The sequence below is a fragment of the Lutra lutra genome, chromosome 16, assembly GCF_902655055.1.
Source record: "Lutra lutra chromosome 16, mLutLut1.2, whole genome shotgun sequence".
NCBI classification, from domain to species: Eukaryota; Metazoa; Chordata; class Mammalia; order Carnivora; family Mustelidae; genus Lutra; species Lutra lutra.
In genome coordinates, this window is record NC_062293.1 from 5,248,171 (window position 1) to 5,266,794 (window position 18,624).

Below are 18,624 nucleotides of genomic sequence, written 5' to 3' on the forward strand. Positions count from 1 at the left end.
GATGGCTCGGGGTCCTTCCCAGGTGGGATGTGGGCACGCCAACCAGTCCTGCCAAGGGAACAGGTGCTTGCGGGAGAGCATGTTGCCAGGTCATGGGACGATCATGAACAGCCTCTCCCCATCACCTCTGTTCTGGGTCTCTCGGTTTGGGCCAGGAATGCTTTCCAGCCCTCTGTCTACGTCCCCCTTGTCAGCAAGTCCCTGGTTACCCCTTGAGGAGAAAAACACTGGAAAACTCAGGAATACATCACTTTTATTTCCTGTTCTTAAAACCAGAGGCAAACGAACGTAAGTATATGCTAAGTACAAGACGACTACTCAGAACCGGCACGCACACCCTCACCCATGCCGCGATCTGGAAAATGTCCTCTCTCCCGTGCCCCGCTTCCTGTTTAACTTGCTTTCTTCCCTGGAATGCAACTCTTACCCCCAAAACATTTTAAAGCCATAATGACCAGCAGGGGGCACCCTTTCGCTGGGGCAGGGGTGGGGCGGGTGGGTCTGGCTCCATCTTGCTGCCAGCTGGCGCGGGCTTCGCGCTCACCCGGGCGTCTGTTGTTCCAGAGACCCGGGACACAGTCTCAAACGATCCCCGTCCCCCCGGTGCATGGAGCTTCCGTGCCCCCATCTGGAAACGGCAACGTCAAACCAACCAACAACACGGGAACTTGCTAACCTGTGGGCAGAACTAACTCGAACTCAGCTCTCTGGCGGCCAAGGCCAAACTCAGAGCGTTGCTGTTCTCTTTCCGGGGCAGTGGGTGGGGAGGCAGCAGGGGCGGCGGCTGGAGAGAGGCTGGGAGGCTTGGGCCTTCTCAGCGGCAGAACCGCTCCAGCACGCACTGGTGGGGTGCCGGGGGGGTCCCCGTGGACGAGAAGTACGGATGCACAAGGGCGGCCTTGGCTGAGACCCGCCGGCTGGGGTCGTACTGCAAGAGTTGCTGTGGAGGAGGGGGAGGAGGAAGACTGAGCCGTGGGGCGGCCAGGCCGGGAAAGGAGATGATGCCCTCTCCTTGGCGGGCCCCAAGCCCCAGAGCAGCTGCCTTCAAACTAGAACTGCGTTTAACCACGGCCTCCGGGCTCGCCAGCCAGTTCTGGCCACTCCCGGGATCCGGGGCCACGGAACTAGTTCTAGGCCGACCCGGGAAGTCATCCCTAGCTCTGTAAGACTAGAGGCTGAGTCTGTACGTCTTCTTCCCACCTGGGGTTCCCTGGCCTCTGTGCCTGCTTCTGGTGGAGACAGACTTCTCTCCAGGTACCAGGAAGGAGAGGGTGAAACCTGTCTTGGGAGCATATTAGGACTCTAAGCCCCAGCTAGGCTGTGGAAGGACCCCTTGCCCGGGGGTAGCCGGATGGAGCGCTAAGAGCCTGGGCTGGAGGCATTCGCCTTCCTGCTGGCGCTGGGCTGAGACACACACCGCTGGAAAGATGAAAATACTGCCCTGCCTTCTTCTGGCCCAACACCAGATTAAAGAGACAGACGTGGTCCCAAGTCTTTGCGGGCAATGGACGGCTCTGCCTCAGGCCTTCTGGGTAGTCTGGCCTGGGCCAGCCCAGTCGGTCAGGCTGGTGTAACAGCATAGGGCAGCTCGGACCGCGGCAGGGCCCAGACATCAGGAAACAGCCTCGCGGGAAGAGCAGCGACTGCGGAAGGAGGCGTGCTCCCCGCTGGCAGAAGCTCACAGAAAAAGGGTATCAGGCACCTGGGTGACTCCGTTGAGCGTCTGCCTTTGGCTCTGGTCACAATCCCATGGTCCTGGGATCGAGCCTCGTGTTGGGCTCTCTGCTTATCTGGGAGCCGGCTACTCCCTCTCCCCACTGCTCTCTTTCTCTCTCTCTCAAATAAATAAATAAAATCTAAAAAAAAAAAAAAAAAAGTGGGGGCGCCTGGGTGGCTCAGTGGGTTAAAACCTCTGCCTTCGGCTCAGGTCATGGTCCCAGGGTCCTGGGATCGAGCCCCACATCGGGCTCTCCGCTCAGCAGGGAGACTGCTTCCCCCCACCCCTCTCTCTGCCTGCCTCTCTGCCTACTTTATGATCTCTGTCTGTCAAATAAATAAATAAAATCTTTTAAAAAAATAAAAATAAAAATAAAAAAATTTAAAAAAAGGTGGGGGACAAGCATCAGAGCATAAAAACAAAGCTAATCAGAAGAAAGATGTTTTAAAAGGACACGTGAATGCTGGACTTCTCCAGGAAGGAGCCTCCGGGTTGAACGATCAAGAGGGACAGGGACAAGCTGGCTATGTCCAGGGTCAGAAAAGAGGCCTGCTGGCCTCAGGGGCCCTGGGGCGACACGGGGCCGGCTGACAGAAACACTTCTGGCGGCGCAGTGGCCGTTCCTGCCCTGCCTGCCCCCTCCTGGACCTACCATGAGCAGGTCCCTGCCCTCTGGTTCCAGACTGGGCACGATCTCCTCCAGCCCCTTCCTGGTCCACTTGGGGAAGCTGCCCTTATAGTCGGGCAGCTGGGTGACCCCTGGCCACACGGCTTCACTGGGTGTCCCCAGGGTCCGAAAGATCGGAAGAGCTGGTCAATCTCAGAGTCACCAGGAAACAGGGCTCTGCGGGTCACCTGAAATGAGGAAGAGGAGGTGTAGGGTCCGGTCCCCCCTCTAATCCTACAAAATCCAACCCCAGATAAGATACGCTTCCCAGGGCTGTGCTAAGAATCCCGGCTTTTTTCTGGAATACGGTTTGCTTCCTTAGTCACGCAGCTAGTCCCAAACACCCGAGGCCACCTCTCACAGGAGAATGGGAGTCCCAGCCCTACCCAGCAGGCCTCCCTGTGGCCACATCTGTCCCTCCCTCTACCATCTCAGCAAAGATGCAGCCGATACTCCAGACATCCACGGCCGTGGAGTAGAACTTGCTGCCCAAGAGGATCTCGGGGGCGCGATACCAGAGCGTCACCACCTGTGGGGGCGAGAAAGCAGCGCCCGTGGGGCGGCCGAGTGTCCCGGTGATGCCCCTTCAGCTGGCCTCCTCCTCCCGCCTGTTCGGCAGTACCTCGTGGGTGTAGGTGCGAAGGGGCACCCCAAAGGCTCGAGCCAGTCCGAAGTCAGCCAGCTTGATGGCACCCAACTCATTGATGAGCAGATTCTGGGGCTTCAGGTCTCGGTGGATGACCCGATGCGAGTGGCAGAAATTCACGCCCTGCAGCAGCTGGAAGAGGTAGCTCTGCCCGAGCGAGAGCGAGCGGAGCGGGGAGGCGGTGAGCGGAAGCCGGGCTGGCTGGGCGCGGCGTTCCGGGCCTCCCACCCGCCTCCCCTCGCCACCTTGACGGAGCGCAGCGGCAGCTCGGAGGCTGGGGCGGAGTCCATGTACTTCTTCAGGTCCTGGCTGAGGAACTCAAACACCAGGTAAAGCTTCTTCTCACTGTGCACCACGTCCAGCAGCCTGGCCGGGGGACTCCAGTCACTACGCGGCCCCCCTGGCGGACCCGGCCTCCCCACCTCCTTGCCCACCTCACCTGACGATGTTGGGGTGCTTGAGCTCTTTGAGCAGGGAGATCTCCCTGATGGCCGTGCTTGGGACCCCCTCCGTTTCCCTGCGGGAAAGGAGGGGACGGCAGTGGAGGCTTCTGCCCCGAGGGAGTCCCTGTGTGTTCCGTGTTCCGAAAGAAGGGCCTGGCCCCCAGCAAGAGGGCCCTGGGCCCCTCAGCACGTCCTCGCACCACCGGGGACCCTGGGTGAGGCGTGGCTGGGAGGAGGACGGCGAAGGCTGACCCTGTGCCCCCCCCCCCACCGTCCCCCCATGTCCCCTCCACCGCCCCCACCCGCACATGCAGACGAGGAGCTGAGCCTAAGGCCCCGAGGTGAGGGACAGGGGTCGCCCCCCAGCGGGAGGGGTCTGGAGTCTCAGGGGCCGCGGCGGCACTCACAGATCCAGTCTGATCTTCTTGAGGGCCACAAGCTGCCCGGTCTCCTTGTTCTTGGCCTTATACACCACCCCATAGGTGCCCTCTCCGATCTTCTCTACTTTCTGGAACACATCCATAGCCGCAGAACTGCCCAGGAAACAGAGGGCGCCTGGGGAATTCACCGCCACACCCAGCACCCCTGCTGCCCCTCCGGCCCCCACAGAACACCCTGCCCAGCCCCCACCCGGGCCCAGGCTCCCCCTGCCCCACCCCCAATCCCCAGGAACCAACCCAGCCCAGGCCTCCCCCAGCCCAGGCAGGAAAGCGCCTGGCTACGGAGCGCAGGAGGGCCCAAACTTCTCAGCAGGGCCCCTGCCTTGGGCCCAGCCAGGCCTAGCCTCTGGGGGCCAAGGCTTCCCAGAAGGGTGGCCTGGGGGGCTGGAGTCAGCCCTGGGACAGAGGTCAGGGGTCAGGAAGGGTTTCTAGAGCCACAGCCCTGCCCTAGGCCGCACAGCCAGGCTGAGGGGTCATACCCCAACCTTCTGGGATAGCCCGGCCTCCTCTGAGGGCAGAACTTCAGTGGGGGCAGCCCCCCTGCATCTTGAGCCCACCCCCAGGGCCCATAGGGGGCCCTAGCACCCCTCCTACAAACCCCGCCCAGAATTCACCAGAAACCCTGTGTTCCAGGGGCCTCACTGCTGGCAGGCTGCCTGCTCCACAGCTCCCCCTCCTGGCCCCCGCCGGCGCTGCACCACATGCACACAACGCAAGGTCTCCCCCACTGGGGCCTTTATTCATGAGTACCTTCCAGAATCCTCCATATGCCCCCCTGAGGCTCAGCCCCCAGCACCCCACAGCTCAGCCTCCCACAGGCTCCTGGCCCGGCGTGTGTGTGTGTGTGTGTGTGTGTGTGTCTGTCTGTCTGTCTGTCTGGAACAATCCAAATAAGCAACTCCTCCTCTTCTCTCAGGCTCCAGAAAAGGGCTGTCACTCTGGGGAAGGTCTGCATCTTCTCTGCTCAGGCATCTCTGGTGGGCTTGGTCTCAGGAGCAGACTGGGGGGACGGTTGCCAGGAAGTACAATTTGCTACTGGCTGCTGTCCCTCTCTTGCTGGTACCGCCTCTGCTCCTGGACAGCTTGCTCTAACAAGGGTAGATTCATTCCTTCCACACAAGTCAGCACCCGGGCCTTCACCACGGACCCTCCATCTGAAAGACACAAGCACAAGGCACTAGCAGGGACTGACCTCCCGTGTCAGCAACGCCCCGGATGCATTCCAGCTGCTTCCCCTGGACTTGCTCTCAGGATGAGCTGGAAGGATGGCATCCGGGATACTGGTAATTTTTCTCTACTTGGGCCTCAGAACAGTGGGCCTGTTGCACACTATTGCATGTGTCTGGAACTTAGGGGACAGCCCGCAAATCCCACTTCTCCATGGAGGAAGGGCCGGACGGCTGTCCCCTCGACCTCTGTCCTTTGTCATCTTAATTCCTGACACCTTCCCTGCCTCGAGTGCACCATCCCACTTCTCCATTTGTACTAAGGGAAGGGTCCCCTTGGCATACTGGGCCCCACTGGCATTGGAAACTGGGGCAAAGAGAACCGCATAATTAGTAAATCCAAGGTGAGAGTTTGGCCTTGTAGGGCCAAGTCACCCCACCCCAGACGAAGGGCTGGGAGGTGCTTCTGGCACATGCTGTGTTGACCTGATGGAAAGACCGGTCAGCGAGCCGGTGATGGCAAGCAGAAAAGACAACTGGGCTTGCCCTGACATGTTTGTTTGTGTTTTCGTTTTTTTTAAAGCAGGCTCCACAACTCACAACCCAGAGATGAAGACCTGAACTGAGATCGAGTCATATGCTCAACTGACTGAGCCGCCCAGGTGCCCGGGGTTTTTTTTGTTGTTTTTTTTTTCATCCATGTTCTTTATATGCTCTGGTCAGGTCAACAAACACATTCAATGTGCTAGGATAACCTGTTTCCTTTTGATGTGGTTCTGAGATACAGGCTCTTTGGTTAGATAGGTCATGCCTTGCCTTCCTCCTAGTCTAGGCCTCTTTTTCTTCCTTCCTCCCTCCCTTTCCTTTCTTTTTATTTATTTATTTATTTAATATTTTATTTCTTTTGAGAGAGAGAGAGAACAAGCAGGGGGAAAGGGAGAAGCAGACTCCCTGTTGAGCAGGAAGCCCGATGCAGGACTCGGTCCCAGGACTCTGGGATCATGACCCAAGCTGAAGGCAGACGCTTCACGGACTCAGCCACCCAAGCGCCCTGCACAGAGCTTTCCTTACATGATGCCTATCAGCTCTTTCCTCCTGTCAGCGTGGGAAAACCCTCCCTCCTAGATTTACGCTGAGAAACCAAAATGAAACAAATAATCCTAACATTTGTGTGGAAACAGAAAAGACCCTGAAGAAGACGCTACTTAGAGCCGTCTACGCACTCAATGCAATCCGTATACTGAGCAATGTATTGTCTCTCTCTGTGAGTGGAAAACATTATTTTTTTAAAGATTTTAATTTATTTATTTGCCTCTCTGCTTACTTATGCTGTCAATTAAATAAATAAAATCTTTTTAAAAAAGAGAGAGAAATAAATAGTGCCACTTTCTTGAAATTTGTGCACACAGTGAGCTGAGGAGGCCAAAAAGGGTGAAGAAATGCCTGCCATGTGAGAAACCCACTGGTTCTTTCTTTATTTATTTTTTTTGACAGACAGATCACAAGCAGAGAGGCAGGCAGAGAGAGAGGAAGGGAAGCAGGCTCCCCGCTAAGCAGAGAGCCCAATGTGGGGCTCGATCCCAGGACCCTGGGATCATGACCTGAGCCGAAGGCAGAGGCTTTAACCCACTGAGCCACCCAGGTGCCCCTTTATTTTTCTTTTTAAGTTTTATTTATTTACATAATCTCTACACCCCATGTGGGGCTGGAATGCACAACCCCCGAGATCAAGAGCCACATGCTCTTACAACTAAGCCAGCCAGATGCCCCAGAAAGGTGACTTTAGGTGGCGTCTAGTCTGTCCCCAGAGCTGCTGACCTTGCCACCCGACAGATCTGTGTCTCGTTGATGTTTGTCCCACACTGGACCTAGAACACATGGCAGGTGAGAGCAGCGAGCCAGAACACTGCAGGCTGGGGGTGAGCAGTCCCTCCCACGCTCAGCCCGTCCCCATCACTGTCTTCCCTTCTGTGTGTCAGCTGCAAACGATGAGCACGTCTTACTGAGAAATTAGAAATTTAGGGGGAAAGCTTTTTTTTAAGAAAAAAAACACATAGATGGTGATGAAAATAATGAGAAGCAGGCAAGGAGCCAGAGCCCAGGGAGAATGCTGCCTGACCTGAGGCTTGATCATTCGGGTTCAGGTTGGGGGCTGAGGGGGTGGGGGCAAGGTCACCTGGAGGTGTTGCTGCCTGTGACCTCCAGCTATGTGGCTGCTGATCCACCTACTTGTCCAGCGTGGCCTTGGGGCAGGGCCGGGTGTTGCTGGCAGCGTTCCTGCCGCCCTGCCCTTTCTGGACCCATGAAGCGATAAGAGCAGCCAGTGAAAACATCGTGGCCTGGATTCATTATTTCATCAGGACTCTTAAAGAGGTGACTTCAGACATTTCCTGCGTTTATGCACTATGATTGTTCTCTAAAGAACTTTTCCTCATCAAAAATGTGAGCTATCCCTGAACCACAGTCCGTTCAGAAAAAGGCAAGGGAAAGAAGGTTTAAGGTAGCCAGGAGGAAGCAATCAGCCAATTCCAGACCCAAGTTCTCTAATAAATGGCATTTAAAAAAGAAAAAAAAAAAAGGGAGGACAGAACTCGTACAGAGACTTGGGGTTTGTTAGCCAAATGCAACAAATGGACTTTGGAGCTGAACTACCCAAGTTTGAGAAGCCATGGAGGGGAAGTGAGTAAACATGGACAAGGTGTTCGATTCTGTCGAGGGACAGCTGTTTTGTTGGGTATGATGGGTCGTGGTAGAGGCATGGACGTGTTTATGGGGAAATGAAGTGACATCAGATTTGCTCCAAAAGACCCCAGCAAAATAAATAGGTAAATGCAGGCAGCGGAGACTCAGCCAGGCTGACTGTGGGTTCTACCACTCTATTTCTGTGCGCATCTGACTGGAACAGTCAATAGAAAAAGTTACATGTGTTGGACATACAAAGGTTTCTTCCCATTTTTCTCCCCACCACAAGGGATTCTAACTGTCCGCTCCGCGTCCTGTTCTTGTCCGGGCCTGCTGCCCCACCTGACTTTCAACCCCTCTCTGTGTCTGTGGTCAGGCCTTAGCATCCCGGACACTGGGTGGTGGGCTCCTGGGAGCTCCCAGGATGCACTGGAGGGCTGGGGGTACAGGAGAAAGCCTCAGGGACCTGGGCTGCAGTCAACATGGAAATCACTTGTGCAAAACCCCCTCTGTACCTGTTCCCACCCCCATTCCTGATGTCTCTCTCAAATCAATACGAAGGCCAGAACTCCGTGAGCTTAACCCTAAATAAAGATTCACTTCTATTAAATCAAAGGTAATTAAAGTAAGCACCATCTAATAACATTTTTTCTAGCACATTTCATCCAGAGTTAAAAACCATCACCCCTGGGGTGCCTGGGTGGCTCAGTCTTTAAACATCTGCTGTCAGCTCAGGTCATGATCCCAGTGGGAAGCCTGCTTCTCCTTTCCACTCCCCTTACTTGTATTCCCTCTCTTGCTGTCTCTCTCTCTCTCTGTCAAATAAATAAATAAAATCTTTAAAAAATATATATAAATAAAAACCATCATGACTGGGGCTCCTGGGTGGCTCAGTCGTTAAGCGTCCGTCTTTGGCTCAGGTCACGATCTCGGGGTCCTGGGATCGAGTCCCTCGTCGGGCTCCCTGCTTGGTAGGAAGCCTGCTTCTCCCTCTCCCACTCCCCCTGCTTATATTCCCTCTCTCACTGTGTCTCTCTCTGTCAAGTAAATAAATAAAATCTTTAAAAAAAACCCACCATGACTTTTGGAAAGGAAGATGGCATGTTTGCATCCTTCTTTTTTTTTTTTTTTTAAAGATTTTATTTTATTTATTTGACAGACAGAGATCACAAGTAGGCAGAGAAGCAGGCAGAGAGAGAGGAGGAAGCAGGCTCCCCACTGAGCAGAGAGCCCGATGCGGGGCTCGATCCCATGACCCTGGAATCATGACCTGAGCTGAAGCAGAGGCTTTAACCCACTGAGCCACCCAGGCGCCCCTATGTTTGCATCCTTCTATAGAGCAATTCTACTTTTAGGAAACGATCATGAAGAAATAATCAGAAAATGGACAAAGACTGTGCATGAGGATATTAACTACAGCATTTAAAAAAAAAAGATTTTATTTATTTATTTGACACAGAGAGAGAGACAGCGAGAGAGGAACACAAGCATGGGGAGTGGGAGAGGGAGAAGCAGGCTTCTCGAAGAGCAGGGAGCCCGATGTGGGGCTGGATCCCAGGACCCCGGGATCATAACCTGAGCCAAACGCAGACACTTAACGACTGTGCCACGTAGGCGCCCTGCAACCTTCAACTCTAAAGATGTTATTTATTTAATTGAGAGACAGAGTGAGAGAGAGATGAGAGAGCACACAGTGGGAGAAGCAGGTTCCCCACTGATCTGGGAGCCTGACTCGGGACTCGATCCCAGGATGCTGGGATCATGACCTGAGCCAAAGGCAGATGCTTAACCAACTGAGCCACCCAGACGCCTGGAGCCTTCAACTTTTGATGCCAGAGAGTTTCCCCCGGTTGCTGGGATTCCTTCCCTTCTGTTTCTCTTACTCTGACTCCCGAGCCCCCTCCTCTCCTTGCCTGACTTTTCTCATCTATGGAAGAGCAACAGTAAGACTCAGTTTAAGACCAGCTCAGCAAATTCACAAAGACTGAACGCGGGGCACCCTGGGTGGCTCAGTGGGTAAAGCCTCTGCCTTCGGCTCAGGTCATGATCCCAGGGCCCTGGGATCAAGCCCCGCATCTGCTCTACACGGAGCCTGCTTCCCTTCCTCTCTCTCTGTCTGCCTCTCTGCCTGCTTGTGATCTCTCTGTCAAATAAATAAAATAAAGTATTTAAAAAAAAAAAAAGGACTGAAGGCAATGGTGTAGGACCAGGCCTGGCACATGGTCGGCCTTTAGAAATTAATGATTTCTCTCCCCTTGCATGCCCCTAGAGCAGGTCCACGGAGCCTGATCACATCTGTTTCCATGAGTCTTTGAACTTGTGGGCCAATCTGGAAGGGAAGCTAACCCCAGGGAGGGACTCCTGCACGGTCAGAAGCCAGTCCCAGTCCTAACCGAAGACTGCCCCACCTAGGACCCAGCGTGAAAAGGGAACGTGAAGGCAGGGGCTTACCCTGGTGCTCGAGCTCTCCAAGGACGAGGTACAGGGAGTCCACCTGGGCTTGGAATGGCTCCACCAACTTGGTGCAGACCAGGATCTGGTGCTCGTCAGATCCGCGCTGAGCTTTCAGGGTCACTTGGGATTGGGTCATGTCATAGAGGAACAACCTGAAGGTCAGGGAAACTGCAATCAATCAGTTCTGTCCACAAATAGGACAAACGCGGAAAGCTCAAAGGGCTCTAGCAAACCCATGGGTCTCTGATCAGAGAAATAAAAATGGAGGCAACAAGTCAGAGAAACTGTTTTCAGTCCAAATTGTGAAGATGGAAATTACATGCATTACAAGGCACCTGCTTATTTTTTTTTTTTTAAGATTTTATTTATTTATTTGACAGTAGGCAGAGAGGCAGGCAGAGAAAGGAGGAAGCAGGCTCCCTGGTGAGCAGAGAGCCCTAGGCGGGGCTCGATCCCAGGACCCTGGGATCATGACCCGAGCCGAAGGCAGAGGCTTTAACCCACTGAGCCCAAAGATTTTATTTTTTTAAAGTGATCTCTACACCCAACGTGCAGCTCGAAATCACAACCCTGAGATCGAGAGTCGCATTTTCTACTGACTGAGCGCGCTGGGCGCCCCATGTTTAAATATGTGTTTAGCTTTTAAAGAAACTGCAGGCTGTTTTCCAAAGTAGTTGTGCCATTTTACATTTCCATGGGGAGGGTCGAGGAGTTACAGCTGCTCCACACCCTCATCGGCTTCTGGTTTCAACAGTCTGCAAATTCAGCCAGTCCACTGGGCCTGTACGAGTATCCCGCTGTGGTGTGAATTTGCACTTCCCTGATGATGCGATACATACCTGGTGTGAACACACACCCATTCACACAGTCACGTACATCCATACACATGAGTGTGTCTAAATTAATCACCAAAAGGTTAGCAGTGGCGGTCCAGAGAGTGGGATTACCAGTACTTTTGCTTGCTTTCTTCACACTTCTATGGACGATCTATCTTTTTTCCAATGAAAACAAATCCACGTTTTAGCATTTAAAAAATACATTGACGGGGATGCCCTGTTGGCTCAGTAAGAGGTGCGTGCGACTCTTGATCTTGCGTCGTGAGTTCAAGCCCCACGTTGGGTGTAGAGATAACTTGAAAAAGTAAAACTTCTTTTTTTTTTTTAAAGATTTTATTTATTTATTTGACAGACAGAAATCACAAGTAGGCAGAGAGTCAGAGAGAGGGGGGGGGGAAGCAGGCTCCAGGCTGAGCAGAGAGCCCGATGCGGGGCTCGATCCCAGGACCCTGAGATCATGACCTGAGCTGAAGGCAGAGGCTTTAACCCACTGAGCCACCCAGGCGCCCCGAAAAAGTAAAACTTAAAAAAAAAAAAACAACTAGACAAACTTAAAATAACATTTTAATTGTTTTTTTTTCTGGCAGGCCTGGGGTGTATGTGGGGGGAGGAACGGAAATATCCCCACACCCGATGGAAAAAAAAAAAAAAAAAACGTTCTCACCTGCCAAATGTTCTCAGTGTGCCCCCGTCAGGAACTTGGCCAGCACTGACTTCCCAGGGGAAGTAATAGATCCCAGGTTTGGGCAGCATCGTAAATAGCTGGGACGGATTTCTGAAGATTCCTGAAAAACCAACCAGACCACAGGCTGAGATTAGCCGATACTTGAGAGCAGCGACACCTGAAAGGCTAGTTCCAGGGGTAGTTTAATATTTAAAGATATTTAAGGGCGCATCTGGGTGGCTCTCTGCCTGTCAAATAAAATCTTAATATATATATATATATATATATATATATATATATATGTATGTATATATATATACATATATATTTAAAGATATTTAAGAGTGGTAGTTTAATATTAAACAATTTTTTAAAAAGATTTTATTTATTTATTTGACAGAGACAGAGAAAGCACAAGTAGGCAGAGAAAGACGAGGAAGCAGGCTTCCTGCTGAGCAGAGAGCCTGACTTGGGGCTCGATCCCAGGACCCTGATACCATGACCCGAGCCAAAGGCAGAGGCTTAACCCACTGAGCCACCCAGGAGTCCCTAAACAATTTTTTTTGATCAGTTACGCATTCACTAATTTAAAAAAGCAAAACAATATAAAAAAGATCTGGGGTGTCTCGGAGGCACAGGCCTTTGGGTATGGGACTCTTGGGTTTCGGCTTGGGTCATGATCTCAGGTGATGAGATCAAGCCCCAGGTCAGGTTCCTCATTCTGCGTGGAGTCTGCTTGAGACTTTCTCTCTCCCTCTGCCCCATGAGCCCCACCCCCATGCATATGTGTACTTTCTCTCTCAAATAAATAAGTAAACCTTTATTTTTATTTTTTAAGATTTATTTATTTATTTGAGAGAGAGAGCACATGGAGGGAGAGGGAGAAGCAGACTCCCTACTGAGCAGAGAGCCCGATGTGGGGCTCAATCCTAGGATCCTGGGACCATGACCCGAGCCAAAGACAGAGGCTTTAACTCACTGAGCCACCCAGGCACCCCTCCACTTAATATTTTTTTTAAAGATTTTGTTTATGTATTAGAGAGAGAGAGAGAATGGGAACACAAGCGGGGGGAATGGCAAGCAGAGGGAGAAGCAGGCGGGATGTAGGACTCGATCCAGGACCCTGGGATCATGACCTGAGCCGAAGGCAGACACTTAACCCACCAAGCCACCCAGGTGCTCCTTTTTTTTTTTTTTTTTTTTTTTTAGTAGGCTCCACACCTAGTGTAGAGCCCAGTGTGGGGCCTGAACCAATGACCTGGAGATCGAGACCCAAGCTAAGATCAAGAGTTGGATGCTAAACTGGCTGAACCACTCAGATGCCCCTACAGGTTTGTTTTCTGAAATCTAAAGCTAAAACTATTTTAAAATAAAAAGTTTATTTAAAAATCAATGAAGGAGCGCCTGGGTGGCTCAGCTGGTCGGGTGTTCAACTTGATCTCAGCTCGGGCCTTGATCGTGGAGATCTTCTGACTGAACCGGCCAGGTGCCCCATCACTGATGAAGAATATGATCCATTCTTTTATTTCTTTATTTTAAAATTTTTTATTTATTTTTTTGAGAGAGAGAGTGTACTTGAGTGGGGAGAGGGGCAGAGGGGGAGGGAGAAGCAGGCTCCCCACCGAGCAGGGAGCCCGATGCGGGGCTCCATTCCAGGACCCTGAGATCATGATCCGAGCCGAAAGCAGAGGCTTAACCCACTGAGCCACTCAGGGACCCCACCCCTGATTTTTTTTTTTTCAAGCAAAAGTTGCTGTGTGTTTATTAAGACATTTCTGTTAATTTCCATAAGCCCTGCTGGCTCAGTAAATCATTATCCATATATCATCAGACATGCAAGAGTTTCTGAAACGATATATCAAGACTGGCTTTTCGGGGCGCCTGGGTGGCTCAGTGGGTTAAGCCTCTGCTTTTGGCTCGGGTCATGATCTCCGGGGTCCTGGGATCGGGCCCCAAATTGGGCCCCGCATCGGGCTCTCTGCTCAGCAGGGAGCCTGCTTCCTCCTCTCTCTCTCTGCCTGCCTCTCTGCCTACTTGTGATCTATGTCTGTCAAATAAATAAATTTTTAAAATCTTAAAAAAAAAAAAAGACTGGCTTTTCTTACAGCTTAGCTAGGTTTTAGGTACTGTCTTTGCAAGTCTGAGGAATGGTATACTCTGTACAGTAGAGCTTTGCCCTCTTCATTCCCGAAGACAAAACATCCACTGCTGGGAGAAAAACCCACAGTACGAACAAGCGACATAGTCTTCTCTTTTTAACAACTGGGAAATTTGAAAAATACCGTACAGGAAGGAAGGGAAGGATGGCGACCCGATGTGACTGCTTCTTTCTTTTTTTTCTGAAGCAATTGCTAAGATTTCTGCAGTAGGACTACAGGTCAGAAAAGTAATACCTGGGGGCGCCTGGGTGGCTCAGTGGGTTAAGCCGCTGCCTTCGGCTCAGGTCATGATCTCAGGGTCCTGGGATCGAGTCCCGCATCGGGCTCTCTGCTCAGCAGGGAGCCTGCTTCCCTCTCTCTCTCTCTCTCTCTCTCTGCCTGCCTCTCCGTCTACTTGTGATCTCTCTCTGTCAAATAAATAAATAAAATCTTTAAAAAAAAAAAAAAAAAAGAAAAGTAATACCTGTACCTAAGTTGTGATGGCTTTTATTAGCTTTGGGTTTCCTTCTTGGAGATAAGAATCTTGATTGTGTATGTTTATTACTCTACAATTAGAATAGATTACCAGTGTATTAAAACAAGGACAGAAAGTCAGGAACAGCCAGATAGAAGAGATGCATTGATCAAGGCATGTGGGAAGGGCCCTGCACCTTCTCTCTCGGATCACACCAGTCTCAGCACCTCGCTCTGTCCACTAACCCTGAGGCAACTGATAAATGATTTTATTTTATTTTTTAAAAGATTTTATTTATTTGAAAGAAAGAGCATGACCGGAGGGGGAAAGGAAGAGGGAGAAGGAGGCTCCTCGCTGAGCAGGGAGCCCCACAAAGGGCTCGATCCCAGGACCCTGGGATCATGACCTGAGCCAAACACAGATGCTTAACTGGCTGAGCCCCCCCAGGCACCTCTCATAAATGTTTTTAAAGCCACAATTCTTTGTTAGTTCATATTGCACAATGAGTCTTCAACACTACAACTAAAAACAAAACAAAACAACCCACTATAACTCAAGTTACACCACAGGATTTGAACTCTGGCCTCAAAAGAGTCTATCTGTCACATGGTTGGGGCAGGACTGGTGGCTCTGTCAGGAAGAGCCTGCCTCCGGGTGAGGTCATGATGGTCCCAGGATCAAGCCACGCATTAGGCTCCCTGCTGCGTGGGAAGCCTGCTTCTCCCTCTCCCACTCCCCCTGCTTGTGTTCCCTCTCCCACTGTTTCTCTGTCAAATAAATAAATAAATAAATAATCTTAAAAAAAAAAAAATTCTATCCCATGGGAAGCATTACAAATTTTATTTATTTATTTATTTTTGAAGATTTTATTTATTTATTTGAGAGAGAGACACACAGCGAGAGAGGGAACATAAGCAGGGGGAGTGGGAGGGGAGAAGCAGGCTTCCTGAAGAGCAGGGAGCCAGACGCGGGACCCGATCCCTCGACCCCGAGATCATGACCCGAGCCACCCAGGTGCTGCTTGAACCTAGCTTTTTCAACAAATAAGTGGAAAAAAAAAAATTGTAGAGTGGAAACTTATGCATTAAAAGAGGCTTAGGATTCTTATCAACCGACTGCCACGTGTAGACTTTGGACCTTGATTTGAACAAACTAACTGTGGAGAGTTTTTTATGAAACATTTGAGTATTGATTTTAATGACTGCAAGAAATGTTTAAAATTTCCAACTGTGATAATGGTATTGGGAGTGTGTTAAAAATAGTTTAAAGATACATACTAAAAGTCTTTATGGATATGATATCAGATTTGCTTCAAGTTAACATGGAGATGGGGGGAGGTACAGGGGATAATTATTGGACCTGGGTGAAAAGTAGATGGGGTTTGTATTATCCCTTCTACCTTTGTACATGGTTGAATATTTCCACAATTAATATTTAAAAATGTAAATCAGGTCACAAAACCCCACTGAAAATCGATTAAAGGCTTCCCATGTTAAATTCCTATTAACACTGAAAGTCTCTGTGTTGGCCCACAATGCCACACGGGGTCTGCACCAGCCTACGTCTCGGCTCTCACGTTTGCCATCACCCTTCCTCTGGCTCACCCTCATCCTCGAGACCTCCACACGTGCTTTTCCTCAGACTGGAGCAGTCTTCCCCAGACCTTCACATAACCAGTTCTCTTTCCCTATTTAGGGCCCAGCTCATCCTCCTCCTTCTCGGCAAGGCCGCTGTTCTCCCTATCTAAAGAAGCACGCCCCACTGCTCCCAGTCTCTCTGTCCCCTTAGCTTGATTTCTTTTCTCCACTGTAGTTGACTAAGGAATAGAATTTCAGGGCGTGATTTGTTTACTTGTTTAATGCCTCTGTCTCCCACCAGATTATCAGCTCCGTAAAGGCATTATTACTCAGGTATCCCCTGTGCCTAAAACCGTGTCTGGGCATTATTAAATATTTATTTATTTATTTATTTATTTTAAGATTTTACCCATTTATTTGACAGACAGAGATCACAAGCAGGCAGAGAGGCAGGGAGAGAGAGGAAGGAAAGCAGGCTCCCCACTGAGAAGAGAGCCCGATGCAGGGCTCCATCCCAGGACTCTGGGACCATGACCTGAGCCGAAGGCAGAGGACCTACTGCACTGAGCGATCCAGGCGCCCCTATTAAATATTTATTGAATAGATGAATATATTCATGAAGAAAACCATCTACCCCCACACTCCGCCCGGACACAGAGAACCCAAACCACATCTTGCTGCCTCCGTTATCCAGGCTTTGCGGTCCCAGGCCTTCATTAGCATTTTGTCTGTTTTACTCCTCTTGACTGTCCAGCCCAGGCAAATGGTTTGACCATTAACAGCCAGTTTGCCTTCTGAGGTTATGAGTTCCCCGGCCTTGATGTTTCCACCAATCTTCTAACATTGTACTGGGTTCTTACCCAATCCTGCACTGAAAGACATATCTTAGACCAAACTTCCAACCCTCAATGAATTCTGGCTTTACCTTGCTCTAGACACTGCCAAAGCTTTGCCAGGCAGGGTTTTTCCTTAATGTGAGTAGCAACCACCTCACTTTATCTTATAATGTTGTGTTGGCGGTACCTGGAGAGCAAGCTTTTCACAAGAGGCCTACAATCTACACACAGCAGCCAAACTCAGTATTTTAATGGGGTGGGCGGGCACGGGGGGGGGGGGGGGGGGAGCAGGGGGGGGCATTAGAAACAATCAGTAACACTAACTTGCCCCGAAATCTTGGGAGTCCGGGGCAAAAAGAAAAATCAGTAATAACGATCTTATCTTCGATCTTGGCTTAGTGCTTCCTTAAATTACACCGGAGGTGAGTGCCTCATTTCTCTTACCCTATTCCCAGGACTGTTCCTAAAAACTGATGCAGTAAATAAGGACGAAGCGCATAGTTTTAAACAGCAGTGGATGGGGCGCCTGGGTGGCACAGCCGGTTAGGCCTCTGCCTTAGGCTGGGGCCGTGGTCTCAGGGTCCTGGGATTGAGCCCCCCGTTGGGGTCTCTGCTCCACGGAGCGCCTGCTTCCCTCCCCCCACTCTGCTTGTGATCTCTGTCAAGCAAATGAATAAAATCTTAAAAAAAATAATAAATAAAAAATAAAAAGCAGGGGCGCCTGGGTGGCTCAGTGGGTTAAGCCGCTGCCTTCGGCTCAGGTCATGATCTCAGAGTCCTGGGATCGAGCCCCGCATCGGGCTCTCTGCTCAGCAGGGAGCCTGCTTCCTCCTCTCTCTCTGCCTGCCTCTCTGCCTGCTTGTGATCTCTCTCTGTCAAATAAATAAATAAAATCTTTAAAAAAAATTTTTTTTAAATAAAAAAAAAATAAAAAGCAGTGGATGACTGTCCCGTTTCAAGTTCTAAGGGTGCGCCAGGGAGATAAAGGGGATGGCATAACGAGCTCATCTTCATTACAGTGGTAGGAACTCAAAAAGTAACTAAAATCCAGAACTAGCACGTATTTTATGTAATCGGAATTAAAAACACAACTGGTTAAAAGCCGCTGCCTCCGAGGATGGGGAGCTTTTGCCTTTCATTACAAATTCCCCGAAACCAGGTTTCCTCAGCCTGGACATCTACTGCTTTGACGACAACGGTGGTAACTGTGAAAGCAACGAAGTCCACATTCCAAGCCGTGTGAGCTGCCCGCTCGGTCCCATTCTGGCCCACACCCACCCCATACGCGGGGAGGAGGGCCCGCACCCCACACCCAGTTCTCCGAAGCCAGCGTTTCTGGCAGCAAAGAGGCGATTATCTTAACACGAGATAACCGGAGGCCTCTTCCCAGGGCGACTTTTGTCCTCCTCCTCTCTTTTCCCCAGTCCGGGAGGGTCTGGTGAAGCCCTACGCCAACCCTCCCCAGCAACGCCCCGCGGCCCCGAAGTTGAAATCACGCCCACCTGCCCGCCCTCAGGCCTCAGCACCTGGACCCGGAAGCCGCGCGGCCCACGCGGCCCAAGGCGCAGGCGCACTCCTCTTCAGCCGCCTCGTCCCGCCCCTTCCCTACCTCCTCGCCAACCTGTTGGGGAGTCGCTGCGGCCTTTGGAAGCCCCGTTTCCGCCCCGCGCGATCGCGTTACGAGGAGGGGCGGGTTACCAGGAGCGCCCGGCTGGCCTCCCTCCCCGCCCTCGGGGCAATCTCTTGGAGGTCTTCCGGGGTTGCCTCCCCGGGTGGGGCGCTGCTGTTAGGGATCCCGGGAACGAGAGCGGAGGACTCGCCCGCCCCACCGCAGGGTACGGTCGCCGCGCCCGCGCCGGCGCCGCCTCCGCCTCCGCCTGGCC

At 51.5% G+C, this 18,624-nt stretch overlaps 2 protein-coding genes across 3 annotated transcripts; both read right to left on the reverse strand.

Annotated features, from left to right (window-relative positions):
• Window positions 1–242: 242 nt before the first annotated feature.
• CDK3 (cyclin dependent kinase 3) lies at window positions 243–4,616 on the reverse strand. The gene is given in 9 exon segments (XM_047705950.1): window positions 243–940; window positions 2,370–2,518; window positions 2,521–2,572; window positions 2,812–2,913; window positions 3,007–3,177; window positions 3,276–3,396; window positions 3,470–3,547; window positions 3,881–4,006; window positions 4,528–4,616. Coding segments are annotated over 9 exon segments (1,014 nt in total). The 3' UTR covers window positions 243–814.
• Window positions 4,617–4,626: 10 nt separating this feature from the next.
• On the reverse strand, window positions 4,627–18,501 carry TEN1 (TEN1 subunit of CST complex). 2 transcript variants are annotated; one of them, XM_047705952.1, is made up of 4 exons: window positions 18,363–18,501; window positions 11,716–11,836; window positions 10,213–10,367; window positions 4,627–5,067 (listed from the first exon to the last, which is right to left on the reverse strand). In XM_047705952.1, exons 2-4 carry the CDS (start codon window positions 11,802–11,804, stop codon window positions 4,946–4,948), a joined length of 366 nt encoding a protein of 121 aa, XP_047561908.1. In that variant the 5' UTR covers window positions 11,805–11,836; window positions 18,363–18,501; the 3' UTR covers window positions 4,627–4,945. The 2 variants fall into 2 exon arrangements, with proteins under 2 accessions (XP_047561908.1, XP_047561907.1); XM_047705951.1 differs by having other exon boundaries at window positions 18,351–18,488.
• Between the last annotated feature and the right edge of the window lie 123 nt (window positions 18,502–18,624).

Coding starts and splice junctions, on each gene's coding strand:
- TEN1 (XM_047705952.1), bottom strand. CDS start 11,804: ATGCTGCCCAAACCTGGGATCTATTACTTCCCCTGGGAAGTCAGTGCT. Junction 10,368..11,715: donor ACACTGAGAACATTTGGCAG/GTGAGAACGTTT, acceptor CCTGACCTTCAG/GTTGTTCCTCTATGACATGA. Junction 5,068..10,212: donor TGGAGAGCTCGAGCACCAGG/GTAAGCCCCTGC, acceptor TGTGTCTTTCAG/ATGGAGGGTCCGTGGTGAAG.